We start from the raw sequence: 16,400 nt of genomic DNA, 5'->3' as shown, positions 1-16,400 counted from the left end.
GCTAGCTGACTGGAGGAGTGTATTATGTTACCCTGGTCCCCTGCCTGCTAGCTGACTGGAGGAATGTATTATGTTACCCTGGTCCCTGCCTTCTAGCTGAATGGAGGAGTGTATTATGTTACCCTGGTCCCCTGCCTGCTAGCTGACTGGAGGAGTGTATTATGTTGCCCTGGTCCCTGCCTGTTAGCTGACTGGAGGAGTGTATTATGTTGCCCTGGTCCCTGCCTGTTAGCTGACGGGAGGAGTGTATTATGTTACCCTGGTCCCTCCCTGCCTGCTAGCTGACTGGAGGAGTGTATTATGTTACCCTGGTCCCTGCCTGCTAGCTGACTGGAGGAGTGTATTATGTTGCCCTGGTCCCTGCCTGCTAGCTGACTGGAGGAGTGTATTTAGTTACCCTGGTCCCTGCCTGCTAGCTGACTGGAGGAGTGTATTATGTTACCCTGGTCCCTGCCTGCTAGCTGACTGGAGGAGTGTATTATGTTACCCTGGTCCCTGCCTGCTAGCTGACTGGAGGAATGTATTATGTTACCCTGGTCCCTGCCTGCTAGCTGACTGGAGGAGTGTATTATGTTACCCTGGTCCCTGCCTGCTAGCTGACTGGAGGAGTGTATTATGTTGCCCTGGTCCCTGCCTTCTAGCTGACTGGAGGAGTGTATTATGTTACCCTGGTCCCTGCCTGCTAGCTGACTGGAGGAGTGTATTATGTTACCCTGGTCCCTGCCTTCTAGCTGACTGGAGGAGTGTATTATGTTACCCTGGTCCCTGTCTTCTAGCTGACTGGAGGAGTGTATTATGTTACCCTGGTCCCTGCCTGCTAGCTGACTGGAGGAGTGTATTATGTTACCCTGGTCCCTGCCTGCTAGCTGACTGGAGGAGTGTATTATGTTACCCTGGTCCCTCCCTGTTAGCTGACGGGAGGAGTGTATTATGTTACCCTGGTCCCTCCCTGCCTGCTAGCTGACTGGAGGAGTGTATTATGTTACCCTGGTCCCTGCCTGCTAGCTGACTGGAGGAGTGTATTATGTTGCCCTGGTCCCTGCCTGCTAGCTGACTGGAGGAGTGTATTTAGTTACCCTGGTCCCTGCCTGCTAGCTGACTGGAGGAGTGTATTATGTTACCCTGGTCCCTGCCTGCTAGCTGACTGGAGGAGTGTATTATGTTACCCTGGTCCCTGCCTGCTAGCTGACTGGAGGAATGTATTATGTTACCCTGGTCCCTGCCTGCTAGCTGACTGGAGGAGTGTATTATGTTACCCTGGTCCCTGCCTGCTAGCTGACTGGAGGAGTGTATTATGTTGCCCTGGTCCCTGCCTTCTAGCTGACTGGAGGAGTGTATTATGTTACCCTGGTCCCTGCCTGCTAGCTGACTGGAGGAGTGTATTATGTTACCCTGGTCCCTGCCTTCTAGCTGACTGGAGGAGTGTATTATGTTACCCTGGTCCCTGTCTTCTAGCTGACTGGAGGAGTGTATTATGTTACCCTGGTCCCTGCCTGCTAGCTGACTGGAGGAGTGTATTATGTTACCCTGGTCCCTGCCTGCTAGCTGACTGGAGGAGTGTATTATGTTACCCTGGTCCCTGCCTGCTAGCTGACTGGAGGAGTGTATTATGTTACCCTGGTCCCTGCCTGCTAGCTGACTGGAGGAGTGTATTATGTTACCCTGGTCCCTGCCTGCTAGCTGACTGGAGGAGTGTATTATGTTACCCTGGTCCCTGCCTGCTAGCTGACTGGAGGAGTGTATTATGTTACCCTGGTCCCTGCCTGCTAGCTGACTGGAGGAGTGTATTATGTTACCCTGGTCCCCTGCCTGCTAGCTGACTGGAGGAATGTATTATGTTACCCTGGTCCCTGCCTTCTAGCTGACTGGAGGAGTGTATTATGTTACCCTGGTCCCCTGCCTGCTAGCTGACTGGAGGAGTGTATTATGTTGCCCTGGTCCCTGCCTGTTAGCTGACTGGAGGAGTGTATTATGTTGCCCTGGTCCCTGCCTGTTAGCTGACTGGAGGAGTGTATTATGTTACCCTGGTCCCTCCCTGCCTGCTAGCTGACTGGAGGAGTGTATTATGTTACCCTGGTCCCTGCCTTCTAGCTGACTGGAGGATTGTATTATGTTGCCCTGGTCCCTGCCTGTTAGCTGACTGGAGGAGTGTATTATGTTACCCTGGTCCCTCCCTGCCTGCTAGCTGACTGGAGGAGTGTATTATGTTACCCTGGTCCCTGCCTGCTAGCTGACTGGAGGAGTGTATTATGTTGCCCTGCTCCCTGCCTGCTAGCTGACTGGAGGAGTGTATTTAGTTACCCTGGTCCCTGCCTGCTAGCTGACTGGAGGAGTGTATTATGTTACCCTGGTCCCTGCCTGCTAGCTGACTGGAGGAGTGTATTATGTTACCCTGGTCCCTGCCTTCTAGCTGACTGGAGGAGTGTATTATGTTACCCTGGTCCCTGTCTTCTAGCTGACTGGAGGAGTGTATTATGTTACCCTGGTCCCTGCCTGCTAGCTGACTGGAGGAGTGTATTATGTTACCCTGGTCCCTGCCTGCTAGCTGACTGGAGGAGTGTATTATGTTACCCTGGTCCCTGCCTGCTAGCTGACTGGAGGAGTGTATTATGTTACCCTGGTCCCTGCCTGCTAGCTGACTGGAGGAGTGTATTATGTTACCCTGGTCCCTGCCTGCTAGCTGACTGGAGGAGTGTATTATGTTACCCTGGTCCCTGCCTGCTAGCTGACTGGAGGAGTGTATTATGTTACCCTGATCCCTGCCTGCTAGCTGACTGGAGGAGTGTATTATGTTACCCTGGTCCCCTGCCTGCTAGCTGACTGGAGGAATGTATTATGTTACCCTGGTCCCTGCCTTCTAGCTGACTGGAGGAGTGTATTATGTTACCCTGGTCCCCTGCCTGCTAGCTGACTGGAGGAGTGTATTATGTTGCCCTGGTCCCTGCCTGTTAGCTGACTGGAGGAGTGTATTATGTTGCCCTGGTCCCTGCCTGTTAGCTGACTGGAGGAGTGTATTATGTTACCCTGGTCCCTCCCTGCCTGCTAGCTGACTGGAGGAGTGTATTATGTTACCCTGGTCCCTGCCTTCTAGCTGACTGGAGGATTGTATTATGTTGCCCTGGTCCCTGCCTGTTAGCTGACTGGAGGAGTGTATTATGTTACCCTGGTCCCTCCCTGCCTGCTAGCTGACTGGAGGAGTGTATTATGTTACCCTGGTCCCTGCCTGCTAGCTGACTGGAGGAGTGTATTATGTTGCCCTGCTCCCTGCCTGCTAGCTGACTGGAGGAGTGTATTTAGTTACCCTGGTCCCTGCCTGCTAGCTGACTGGAGGAGTGTATTATGTTACCCTGGTCCCTGCCTGCTAGCTGACTGGAGGAATGTATTATGTTACCCTGGTCCCTGCCTGCTAGCTGACTGGAGGAGTGTATTATGTTACCCTGGTCCCTGCCTGCTAGCTGACTGGAGGAGTGTATTATGTTGCCCTGGTCCCTGCCTTCTAGCTGACTGGAAGAGTGTATTATGTTACCCTGGTCCCTGCCTGCTAGCTGACTGGAGGAATGTATTATGTTACCCTGGTCCCTGCCTGCTAGCTGACTGGAGGAGTGTATTATGTTACCCTGGTCCCTGCCTGCTAGCTGACTGGAGGAGTGTATTATGTTGCCCTGGTCCCTGCCTTCTAGCTGACTGGAGGAGTGTATTATGTTACCCTGGTCCCTGCCTGCTAGCTGACTGGAGGAGTGTATTATGTTACCCTGGTCCCTGCCTTCTAGCTGACTGGAGGAGTGTATTATGTTACCCTGGTCCCTGTCTTCTAGCTGACTGGAGGAGTGTATTATGTTACCCTGGTCCCTGCCTGCTAGCTGACTGGAGGAGTGTATTATGTTACCCTGGTCCCTGCCTGCTAGCTGACTGGAGGAGTGTATTATGTTACCCTGGTCCCTGCCTGCTAGCTGACTGGAGGAGTGTATTATGTTACCCTGGTTCCTCCCTGCCTGCTAGCTGACTGGAGGAGTGTATTATGTTACCCTGGTCCCTGCCTGCTAGCTGACAGGAGGAGTGTATTATGTTGCCCTGGTCCCTGCCTGCTAGCTGACTGGAGGAGTGTATTTAGTTACCCTGGTCCCTGCCTGCTAGCTGACTGGAGGAGTGTATTATGTTACCCTGGTCCCTGCCTGCTAGCTGACTGGAGGAGTGTATTATGTTACCCTGGTCCCTGCCTGCTAGCTGACTGGAGGAATGTATTATGTTACCTTGGTCCCTGCCTGCTAGCTGACTGGAGGAGTGTATTATGTTACCCTGGTCCCTGCCTGCTAGCTGACTGGAGGAGTGTATTATGTTACCCTGGTCCCTGCCTGCTAGCTGACTGGAGGAGTGTATTATGTTACCCTGGTCCCCTGCCTGCTAGCTGACTGGAGGAATGTATTATGTTACCCTGGTCCCTGCCTTCTAGCTGACTGGAGGAGTGTATTATGTTACCCTGGTCCCCTGCCTGCTAGCTGACTGGAGGAGTGTATTATGTTGCCCTGGTCCCTGCCTGTTAGCTGACTGGAGGAGTGTATTATGTTGCCCTGGTCCCTGCCTGTTAGCTGACTGGAGGAGTGTATTATGTTACCCTGGTCCCTCCCTGCCTGCTAGCTGACTGGAGGAGTGTATTATGTTACCCTGGTCCCTGCCTGCTAGCTGACTGGAGGAGTGTATTGTGTTGCCCTGTTCCCTGCCTGCTAGCTGACTGGAGGAGTGTATTTAGTTACCCTGGTCCCTGCCTGCTAGCTGACTGGAGGAGTGTATTATGTTACCCTGGTCCCTGCCTGCTAGCTGACTGGAGGAGTGTATTATGTTACCCTGGTCCCTGCCTGCTAGCTGACTGGAGGAATGTATTATGTTACCCTGGTCCCTGCCTGCTAGCTGACTGGAGGAGTGTATTATGTTACCCTGGTCCCTGCCTGCTAGCTGACTGGAGGAGTGTATTATGTTGCCCTGGTCCCTGCCTTCTAGCTGACTGGAGGAGTGTATTATGTTACCCTGGTCCCTGCCTGCTAGCTGACTGGAGGAGTGTATTATGTTACCCTGGTCCCTGCCTTCTAGCTGACTGGAGGAGTGTATTATGTTACCCTTGTCCCTGTCTTCTAGCTGACTGGAGGAGTGTATTATGTTACCCTGGTCCCTGCCTGCTAGCTGACTGGAGGAGTGTATTATGTTACCCTGGTCCCTGCCTGCTAGCTGACTGGAGGAGTGTATTATGTTACCCTGGTCCCTGCCTGCTAGCTGACTGGAGGAGTGTATTATGTTACCCTGGTCCCTGCCTGCTAGCTGACTGGAGGATTGTATTATGTTACCCTGGTCCCTGCCTGCTAGCTGACTGGAGGAGTGTATTATGTTACCCTGGTCCCTGCCTGCTAGCTGACTGGAGGAGTGTATTATGTTACCCTGGTCCCTGCCTGCTAGCTGACTGGAGGAGTGTATTATGTTACCCTGGTCCCTGCCTGCTAGCTGACTGGAGGAGTGTATTATGTTACCCTGGTCCCCTGCCTGCTAGCTGACTGGAGGAATGTATTATGTTACCCTGGTCCCTGCCTTCTAGCTGACTGGAGGAGTGTATTATGTTACCCTGGTCCCCTGCCTGCTAGCTGACTGGAGGAGTGTATTATGTTGCCCTGGTCCCTGCCTGTTAGCTGACTGGAGGAGTGTATTATGTTGCCCTGGTCCCTGCCTGTTAGCTGACTGGAGGAGTGTATTATGTTACCCTGGTCCCTCCCTGCCTGCTAGCTGACTGGAGGAGTGTATTATGTTACCCTGGTCCCTGCCTTCTAGCTGACTGGAGGAGTGTATTATGTTGCTCTGGTCCCTGCCTGTTAGCTGACTGGAGGAGTGTATTATGTTACCCTGGTCCCTCCCTGCCTGCTAGCTGACTGGAGGAGTGTATTATGTTACCCTGGTCCCTGCCTGCTAGCTGACTGGAGGAGTGTATTATGTTGCCCTGCTCCCTGCCTGCTAGCTGACTGGAGGAGTGTATTTAGTTACCCTGGTCCCTGCCTGCTAGCTGACTGGAGGAGTGTATTATGTTACCCTGGTCCCTGCCTGCTAGCTGACTGGAGGAATGTATTATGTTACCCTGGTCCCTGCCTGCTAGCTGACTGGAGGAGTGTATTATGTTACCCTGGTCCCTGCCTGCTAGCTGACTGGAGGAGTGTATTATGTTGCCCTGGTCCCTGCCTTCTAGCTGACTGGAGGAGTGTATTATGTTACCCTGGTCCCTGCCTGCTAGCTGACTGGAGGGGTGTATTATGTTACCCTGGTCCCTGCCTTCTAGCTGACTGGAGGAGTGTATTATGTTACCCTGGTCCCTGCCTGCTAGCTGACTGGAGGAGTGTATTATGTTACCCTGGTCCCTCCCTGCCTGCTAGCTGACTGGAGGAATGTATTATGTTACCCTGGTCCCTGCCTGCTAGCTGACTGGAGGAGTGTATTATGTTACCCTAGTCCCCTGCCTGCTAGCTGACTGGAGGAGTGTATTATGTTACCCTGGTCCCTGCCTGCTAGCTGACTGGAGGAGTGTATTATGTTACCCTGGTCCCTGCCTGCTAGCTGACTGGAGGAGTGTATTAAGGACTTTACCATGGTCCCTGCCTGCTAGCTGACTGGAGTACTGTATTAAGAACTTTACCCTGGTCCCTGCCTGCTAGCTGACTGGAGTACTGTATTAAGGACTTTACCCTGGTCCCTGCCTGCTAGCTGACTGGACGAGTGTATTATGTTACCCTGGTCTCCTGCCTGCTAGCTGACTGGAGAAGTGTATTATGTTACCCTGGTCCCCTGCCTGCTAGCTGACTGGAGGAATGTATTATGTTACCCTGGTCCCTGCCTTCTAGCTGACTGGAGGAGTGTATTATGTTACCCTGGTCCCTGTCTTCTAGCTGACTGGAGGAGTGTATTATGTTACCCTGGTCCCTGCCTGCTAGCTGACTGGAGGAGTGTATTATGTTACCCTGGTCCCTGCCTGCTAGCTGACTGGAGGAGTGTATTATGTTACCCTGGTCCCTGCCTGCTAGCTGACTGGAGGAGTGTATTATGTTACCCTGGTCCCTGCCTGGTAACTGACTGGAGGAGTGTATTATGTTTCCCTTGTCCCTGCCTGCTAGCTGACTGGAGGAGTGTATTATGTTACCCTGGTCCCTGCCTGCTAGCTGACTGGAGGAGTGTATTATGTTACCCTGGTCCCTGCCTGCTAGCTGACTGGAGGAGTGTATTATGTTACCCTGGTCCCCTGCCTGCTAGCTGACTGGAGGAATGTATTATGTTACCCTGGTCCCTGCCTTCTAGCTGACTGGAGGAGTGTATTATGTTACCCTGGTCCCCTGCCTGCTAGCTGACTGGAGGAGTGTATTATGTTGCCCTGGTCCCTGCCTGTTAGCTGACTGGAGGAGTGTATTATGTTGCCCTGGTCCCTGCCTGTTAGCTGACTGGAGGAGTGTATTATGTTACCCTGGTCCCTCCCTGCCTGCTAGCTGACTGGAGGAGTGTATTATGTTACCCTGGTCCCCTGCCTGCTAGCTGACTGGAGGAGTGTATTATGTTACCCTGGTCCCTGCCTTCTAGCTGACTGGAGGAGTGTATTATGTTGCCCTGGTCCCTGCCTGTTAGCTGACTGGAGGAGTGTATTATGTTACCCTGGTCCCTCCCTGCCTGCTAGCTGACTGGAGGAGTGTATTATGTTACCCTGGTCCCTGCCTGCTAGCTGACTGGAGGAGTGTATTATGTTGCCCTGGTCCCTGCCTGCTAGCTGACTGGAGGAGTGTATTTAGTTACCCTGGTCCCTGCCTGCTAGCTGACTGGAGGAGTGTATTATGTTACCCTGGTCCCTGCCTGCTAGCTGACTGGAGGAGTGTATTATGTTACCCTGGTCCCGGCCTGCTAGCTGACTGGAGGAGTGTATTATGTTGCCCTGGTCCCTGCCTTCTAGCTGACTGGATTAGTGTATTATGTTACCCTGGTCCCTGCCTGCTAGCTGACTGGAGGAGTGTATTATGTTACCCTGGTCCCTGCCTGCTAGCTGACTGGAGGAGTGTATTATGTTGCCCTGGTCCCTGCCTGCTAGCTGACTGGAGGAGTGTATTTAGTTACCCTGGTCCCTGCCTGCTAGCTGACTGGAGGAGTGTATTATGTTACCCTGGTCCCTGCCTGCTAGCTGACTGGAGGAGTGTATTATGTTACCCTGGTCCCGGCCTGATAGCTGACTGGAGGAGTGTATTATGTTGCCCTGGTCCCTGCCTTCTAGCTGACTGGATTAGTGTATTATGTTACCCTGGTCCCTGCCTGCTAGCTGACTGGAGGAGTGTATTATGTTACCCTGGTCCCTGCCTTCTAGCTGACTTGAGGAGTGTATTATGTTACCCTGGTCCCTGCCTTCTAGCTGACTGGAGGAGTGTATTATGTTACCCTGGTCCCTGCCTGCTAGCTGACTGGAGGAATGTATTATGTTACCCTGGTCCCTGCCTTCTAGCTGACTGGAGGAGTGTATTATGTTACCCTGGTCCCCTGCCTGCTAGCTGACTGGAGGAGTGTATTATGTTACCCTGGTCCCTGCCTGCTAGCTGACTGGAGGAGTGTATTATGTTACCCTGATCCCTGCCTGCTAGCTGACTGGAGGAGTGTATTATGTTACCCTGGTCCCTGCCTGCTAGCTGACTGGAGGAGTGTATTATGTTACCCTGGTCCCTGCCTGCTAGCTGACTGGAGGAGTGTATTATGTTACCCTGGTCCCTGCCTTCTAGCTGACTGGAGGAGTGTATTATGTTACCCTGGTCCCTGCCTGCTAGCTGACTGGAGGAGTGTATTATGTTACCCTGGTCCCTGCCTGCTAGCTGACTGGAGGAGTGTATTATGTTACCCTGGTCCCTGCCTGCTAGCTGACTGGAGGAGTGTATTATGTTACCCTGGTCCCTGCCTGCTAGCTGACTGGAGGAATGTATTATGTTACCCTGGTCCCTGCCTTCTAGCTGACTGGAGGAGTGTATTATGTTACCCTGGTCCCCTGCCTGCTAGCTGACTGGAGGAGTGTATTATGTTACCCTGGTCCCTGCCTGCTAGCTGACTGGAGGAGTGTATTATGTTACACATTAACAGCCTTTCCATTAAGTCACCCTGTGTATCCATGGAGACACTACCTTCTCTCCAGCTCCTCTGAACAGATAGCAGTCCCTTGCTCAGCCTAGCTTAGTCCACCATGTTTTCTGTTGTTGGTCCTTGTAAACTTAGTTTGAGGTGGAGAAAACTTCCCACCGGGCAAGTCAAGTGAATTAGTTCGAGAGAAAGTGGGTTGGGAGGATTTACTGGATGTACTGGATGAATGGGTGGGTGAATGAATCAGTAAGGGATCGAGGTTTTGTGGTGAAGGATACAGGACATGGTGGATAAGGCAGTTAGTGATTGACTGTTTTAATTGAATCATGGGAGACAGTAGTTGAGTTCGATGAGTAGGAGAGTGTTTAAGTGTGCCACTAAATGACCATGTGAGTTACATCAAGGGAGAGCGTGAGTGAATCGGAGTTTGTGTGTGCCTGTGTGTGTGTGTGTGTGTGTGTGTTTGTGCTTCAGGGTGTGTGTGTTCTCTCATCATGGGAGAGTGGTAGTGTGTGTGTTTATAGCCGTCTGCTCTTGTCTCTCTCTGTGGAGGATGAAACCGAGCGTAGCAGATGCTCAACTCTGTACCAAAGGTATCACAGACACAGTATTACTTTCACTGCATGGAGTACCAGTCCTGTCTCAGTGTATTCCCCACAGACTGTCTGCCTGCCTGTCTGTCTGTCTGCCTGTCTGGCCTCGTCTCTCTGTCACACCAAACCCTGTTATCAGTCATTGTTGAAGCACAGACCACATGTCACTGTCTGACACATACACACTGCATTTCTAAAAGAAAACACAGCAGCAGTATAACACAGGTTCATCACCTACAGTGAAAACACAGCAGCAGTATAACACAGGTTCATCACCTACAGTGAAAACACAGCAGCAGTATAACACAGGTTCATCACCTACAGTGAAAACACAGCAGCAGTATAACACAGGTTCATCACCTACAGTGAAAACACAGCAGCAGTATAACACAGGTTCATCACCTACAGTGAAAACACATATGATGCTGTGAATCTCTTCACTGCAGTCATTTTATTTAATGTAATATTGTGGTTTATAGTGTACTTAGTGCTGGTACATATTCACATAGCTAATTTTGTTAACCTTTAGTGAAAGGAACCAGAGACACATTCCCATAGGGGTTTTGGATTATTTAAGGATGAACCCAGATCGCACGCTGATAAAATGTTCTGTTATAATCACAACACAGTTTTTATATTCACAACACAGTTTTTATATTCACAACACAGTTTTTATATTCACAACACAGTTTTTATATTCACAACACAGTTTTTATATTCACAACACAGTTTTTATATTCACAACACAGTTTTATATTCACAACACAGTTTTTATATTCACAACACAGTTTTTATATTCACAACACAGTTTTTATATTCACAACACAGTTTTTATAATCACAACACCGTTTTTATATTCACAACACCGTTTTTATATTCACAACAGTTTTTATATTCACAACACCGTTTTTATAATCACAACACCGTTTTTTTATAATCACAACACCGTTTTTTTATAATCACAACACTGTTTTTTATAATCACAACACTGTTTTTTATAATCACAACACTGTTTTTTATCATCACAACACTGTTTTTCATCATCACAACACTGTTTTTTATAATCACAACACTGTTTTTTATAATCACAACACTGTTTTTTATAATCACAACACCGTTTTTATATTCACAACACAGTTGTCACAGTTCTGTCTTCTGGGAATCAATCCTGATGAAATGTTACTGTCAATCTGGGAGATCTTTGAATGACATCCCTCTGTTAAAAGCAATATAGACTATTCACGCAGCCCAAATAATCCCAAATATCTAGTCCATTTATTCAGCATGGAGGGAGGATTGGGTTGGGTTGGGGGGCAGAGTACATATGGACGGGGGGCTTGTGTGTGTGTGTATCTGTATGAGTGAGTGTGTGTGTTCGGAGCCAGATCCAGAGCCTTAGCCAGGTGATCCCCCTGCTTGAGATGTCCGGGTGGGGAGGGGACTCAGGGAGGGGTTTGGTGGAGGGACTGGGGGCTCTCCCATCGCTAATGCGTTCTAATGCCAGCTCCTGACCCAGCGGCAGATGCTCCCGGTTTGGCAGGGGATCTGAGGATCTGAACAAGGGTTTGGGTGTTGGGTTCACCCCCTCCCCCCCTCGTATGGAGGCTACACCACGAGACGGAGCAAAAGATGGGGTCAAGACGCGTCCAGCCTAAACAACTCAGTCCCAGATCTGTTTGTGCTTTCTTGCCTACACCTATGGTCGTTGTCGCACGTGACCGCAAACACAGATCTCAGGCCCACTCTAGTTCTCCATCTCCTGTATGTCTCTCTCTAAATACCCCTTCCTCTCCTGGATCCAACAGATGAGATCCAGGACCCAGCCATATGAGGCCCTGACCTTCCCCACACCCAGGCCTCCCATCTCAGGCTCAGCCAAGACTGTCGTTTACCACCCAGCCAGCCTGCTTGTCAGGGATTTTCAGCGGGGGAAAAATAAGACATCTGTTCCTAAAGGATTAGCAAATATTTGGTGCCCTTCTGAAATCCTATCTGTGTGTCTCTGAGCAGTCACTGAGCTGCATATGTGCCTTACATCTCTCTCTCTCTCTCTCTCTCTCTCTCTCCCCCCTTCTCTCTCTTTGTTTCTTACTCTCTCTCTTTCTCCCTCTCTGGTGACCCCTCACCCTCCCAGTGTTTTTAAGCTCATTAAATGGAAGAATAGCAGCCTACAGTCAAATGAAAAGAATAGGGACAACACAACACTGATACTGATAGAACAGGAGGCTGAGGCGGCTGAGTAATTGGCCTCAGCTATAATAGCCATACTTGCGTTCCAAATAGCACCCTATTTCCTATATAGTGCACTACTTTTGGTCAAGGCCCTATGTAGGGTGCCATTTGGGACAGAACCATATATTTCCCATCAGATCCCCATTGTGGTCGTTAGCCCACCAGAAGGGAGGAGGCTCGTAGTCTTCCTGGTACTGGATGGACAGAAACTTTATTTTCCAACAGAATCAATGAGAAACCTGACCTCAGCTCCAGGTAATTTACTGGTGATTATGGGAAAAGTAGTCCCTGGTGACTTGTGGTTGTCTCCAGGGGTAGAGAGAAGCCCTTAGCAGGTCGAAGCAGCAGATGCTCTGGTGACTGAGTCTCGACCACAGCCACAGGAGCCACCCTCCGCTCCTCCTTGTTCTGTCTGTCTGCACTTAGTGGGGCTGGAGGTCCGACAGATGTAGTCACTGTGTTGGGCGACGTGTGGTGTGTGTGTTGGGTGACATTAGGCCAGGAGTATGGTCCTCAGGGGTAATGCAGCATTAAACCCATGAGTCAGAGGCTGAAGATATTATCATCGGATGCAAACTGATGATCTCATGTTGTTGTCCTCAAGTGGCTGCAACATCACTCTCTAATCGCACATACAGTAATTCAGTCAATGTATTCAGTCAATGTATTCAGTCATTCTATTCAGTCAATGTAGCATCATCATTGGTTGTCAGGTTAAGCTCCCACGAATGTTAGCAACTCATAGGATAACTAATATAAGCTTTGTGTTTGTAAGGCCGATTATTAGGATTTTCAGGAATCAATTGAAAACCATAGTTTGCAAGTATTTGTCATCTAGCAGGAAAAAGTCAGTAAATGAGCATATTGATGCATTTTTGGGTGAACTGAAGTGACCCAATAAGTCCATGTTGCTGTTGTGTGTGTTATCCAGTGTTGATGCTTAACATGTCCTTGCCTCATATATATATATATATATATATATATATATATATATATATATATAGAGAGAGAGAGAGAGAGAGAGAGAGAGAGAGAGAGAGAGAGAGAGAGAGAGAGAGAGAGAGAGAGAGAGAGAGAGAGAGAGAGAGAGAGAGAGAGAGAGAGAGAGAGAGAGAGAGAGAGAGAGAGAGAGAGAGAGAGAGAGAGAGAGAGGAGAGAGAGAGAGAGAGAGAGAGAGAGAGAGAGAGAGAGAGAGAGAGAGAGAGAGAGAGAGAGAGAGAGAGAGAGAGAGGAGAGAGAGAGAGAGAGAGAGAGAGAGAGAGAGAGAGAGAGAGAGAGAGAGAGAGAGAGAGAGAGAGAGAGAGAGAGAGAGAGAGAGAGAGAGAGAGAGAGAGAGAGAGAGAGAGAGAGAGAGAGAGAGAGAGAGAGAGAGAGCTTAGTTAAACCCTGATTGAAGAGAGAGATCCCTCCCCAGCCTGGCTCCCCTGCCAGCCATGTTGCTATGGTACATAATCCTCTGTGTAGTCTGAAGCCTGTAGGAAAGCGCTACTGAGGACTGGACTGAAACAGCCTAATTCTCTGCATCATATGAAGACTCAGGTTTCATGTTGTTTTAGAAAGCAGAAGGCCAACCGGATTTACAGTCATGGGGTTCCAATTGCCTAATTAGGTTTCCAATGACCTATGGTCACTAACAGTATAATAAATGTTGTGATCCACAATATGGTGTTTACAAAAACAAACTGCACAATAATGCACAATCTAGTGATCATGTTGCCAATGGTCTGATAGATCGATCTTACAGCTAGGTCTGTCTGTCTGTCTGTCTGTCTGTCTGTCTGTCTGTCTGTCTGTGTCTGTTCTATGATCAATAGATACAATGTGGCTTAGTGTGTGTCTGTGGTCCCCTCCCTCTGCGAGGCTGTGGGCTGTGTGGAGTAAGCTGGGGTGATGATGATGAACTCTCGTGGCTCCCCTGGCCTCCTCCTAACCCTCCTGAGCCTCCTGGGCTGAGCCTCCTGATCCTTCCCCTGGCCTACCCTGTTCCTCCTGAGCCCCAACCCAGGCAGCAGTGACAGCATCCTTCCTGCACCTGCTCCCAGCGTCAGGGCCTCAGAACCCAGGAGGAGTGGGAGAGGATGGAGAGACCAGAGTGTCACAGTGAGCCTGAAGGTCTTAGGAGCTAGAGAGATAGGAGCACCACAGTGGACCTGGAGGTCTTAGGGGGTGGATAGAGAGATAGGAGCACCACAGTGGACCTGGAGGTCTTAGGGGGTGGATAGAGAGATAGGAGCACCACAGTGGACCTGGAGGTCTTAGGGGGTGGATAGAGAGATAGGAGCACCACAGTGGACCTGGAGGTCTTAGGGGGTGGATAGAGAGATAGGAGCACCACAGTGGACCTGGAGGTCTTAGGGGGTGGATAGAGAGATAGGAGCACCACAGTGGACCTGGAGGTCTTAGGGGGTGGATAGAGAGGAGTGGAAAGTCTGTCTGTCCTTCTTCACAGCCCGCTTCTCTCCTCTCCCCACCCCCCACGACATCATCTCTCCTTGGGACCTGGATGTTAGTCCCCTCTGTCTGCACCTCCTCCTGGATTGTTGCTTGTTCCTTTCCTTTTGAACCTGTGACCCCCCAAAACCCTGGTGATCACAATGTAATGTAAGAATGGATAGCTGGGGGTCGGGCTGAGGGTCTGGGTCCGGGGTCAGAGTGGGAGTGCCAGAGCAGAGGCTGAGGGGCCATAGGGCTCATTAGCGGGTCGAATTCAGGACCTTCAGGGACCAACCACCAGGGATTAGAGTAATGAGGGGATAATGGAGACCATGAGGGGATGAGGGGTTCAGCATGCTGCCTCTCCCTATCGATCCCTGGGTCTCCACCAGGCTCCAGGAAGGCCCAGGAGGGAACACTCCCTAATTCTGCCTAATTATGATTGAGTGTGGAAACTCAGTAGCTCAGTGGCTAGGTGCTTAGTGGAGGGCAGGGGGAGAGAGAGAGGACAGGGGGAGCACAGAGAGAGGACAGGGGGAGCCCAGAGAGAGGACAGGGGGAGCACAGAGAGAGAGGACAGGGGGAGCACAGAGAGAGAGGACAGGGGGAGCACAGAGAGAGGACAGGGGGAGCACAGAGAGAGGACAGGGGGAGCACAGAGAGAGAGGACAGGGGGAGAGAGAGAGAGAGAGGAAAGGGGGAGAGAGAGAGAGAGGACAGGGAGAGAGAGAGAGAGGACAGGGGGAGAGAGAGAGAGGACAGGGGGAGAGAGAGGGTTGGGGAGGGGGGAGAGAGAGGGTTGGAGGGGGCAGACAGACAGACAGACAGACAGACAGACAGACAGACAGACAGACAGACAGACAGACAGACAGACAGACAGACAGACCTACCTACCTACCTACCTACCTACCTACAGGGCATCTGTCTTTATTCATGTCTCCCTGGCTGCAGTTCTGGCTGTTAAAGCGAGAGCCTCAACCCTCCTGACCTTTAGAAGTGAAGCAGACTCATCTCACTCTTTGTTCAGGTGATTTTACAGCAGGTGTCTCAGACTAATGCTTAATACACAGTGATACAACTGTTCATGTCTAGGTGGGATGGCTGCTTTCACTGCCTAACAGATGTGCTGGACCTGGACTGTAAAACCCATTGAAGCAGAAGTTGACCTGTTTGTTTGCTCTTTTTAATTCTATTCTCTTCTTTTTCTGTTTTTCCTGGATCTTTTGGGGTCTAGACCAGGACTTTATACTGTGATATAAATTGGCTTTATCAGTACATTTTGATTGATTGATTCTGCTCTTGTCTTGCAGGTTTCCAGAACAGGCCCAAGTCCCTGAAGGTGTTTGTGAACCCTGCCAGTCATAAGAAAGAGGCCTACCAGATTTACAGAGATGATGTGGCACCCCTCTTTCAGCTAGCAGACATCAAGGCTGATGTGACCAGTAAGTGTCCCTTGAGAATGTTATGTCAGGGGCGTGGTCCTGTGTGGCTTATTTGGTAAGATTGTGGCACTCTATCACATATACATATTGTGAAAATTTTTTTTCTCTCACTGCATTTTGAAGGATTCAATTCATAGATGGGTCTAGCGCTGGACAGCCAACAATTCGCCTTTTAAAGGCATTTTCCCCAAAGTTCGTGCAGATCACATTCACAGTGAAATATGGATAAAATGTGTGCTAAAGTTTGATATCTCATTAGACTGGTGTGTGGGCTGCGCACAACCGTACATCTGACCACAGATGTTCTTTGTCCCTCGGAGTGCTGCGTGGTTTCCCTGCCTGAGACAGTTATTCCTGGGCTAGGTGCTTTCATGATCTGCCCTCAGGCCTTATCCACTCACATCACTCCCTCTTCACCGCTTCACTATCACATCAACACCAGGCTGTCCACCAGGGTCAATACCTTTTCATTCCGTTAATTCAATTTCCTGAATTGACTAAATTAAAGTGTGCGTGTGTGTGTGTTTGCGTGCGTGCGTGTGTGTGTTTGCGTGCGTGCACAATATAATGACAGTCAGGT

The 16,400-nt window shown here is 50.2% G+C and overlaps 1 protein-coding gene across 2 annotated transcripts in view; it reads left to right on the top strand.

Annotated features, from left to right (window-relative positions):
* Positions 1–16,400, top strand: part of cerkl (CERK like autophagy regulator) — a 108,490-nt gene that overhangs the window by 32,862 nt on the left and 59,228 nt on the right. For both annotated transcript variants that reach the window (XM_029702512.1, XM_029702513.1), the window contains exon 3: positions 15,689–15,820. In XM_029702512.1, the coding sequence (XP_029558372.1) occupies positions 15,689–15,820 (132 nt within the window). The remainder of the gene's footprint in view (positions 1–15,688; positions 15,821–16,400) is intronic.

This window comes from Salmo trutta, chromosome 20, assembly GCF_901001165.1.
Source record: "Salmo trutta chromosome 20, fSalTru1.1, whole genome shotgun sequence".
Lineage (NCBI taxonomy): Eukaryota > Metazoa > Chordata > Actinopteri > Salmoniformes > Salmonidae > Salmo > Salmo trutta.
Note: the sequence above shows the minus strand (reverse complement) of the source record. Positions and strands in the feature narration are given on the sequence as shown.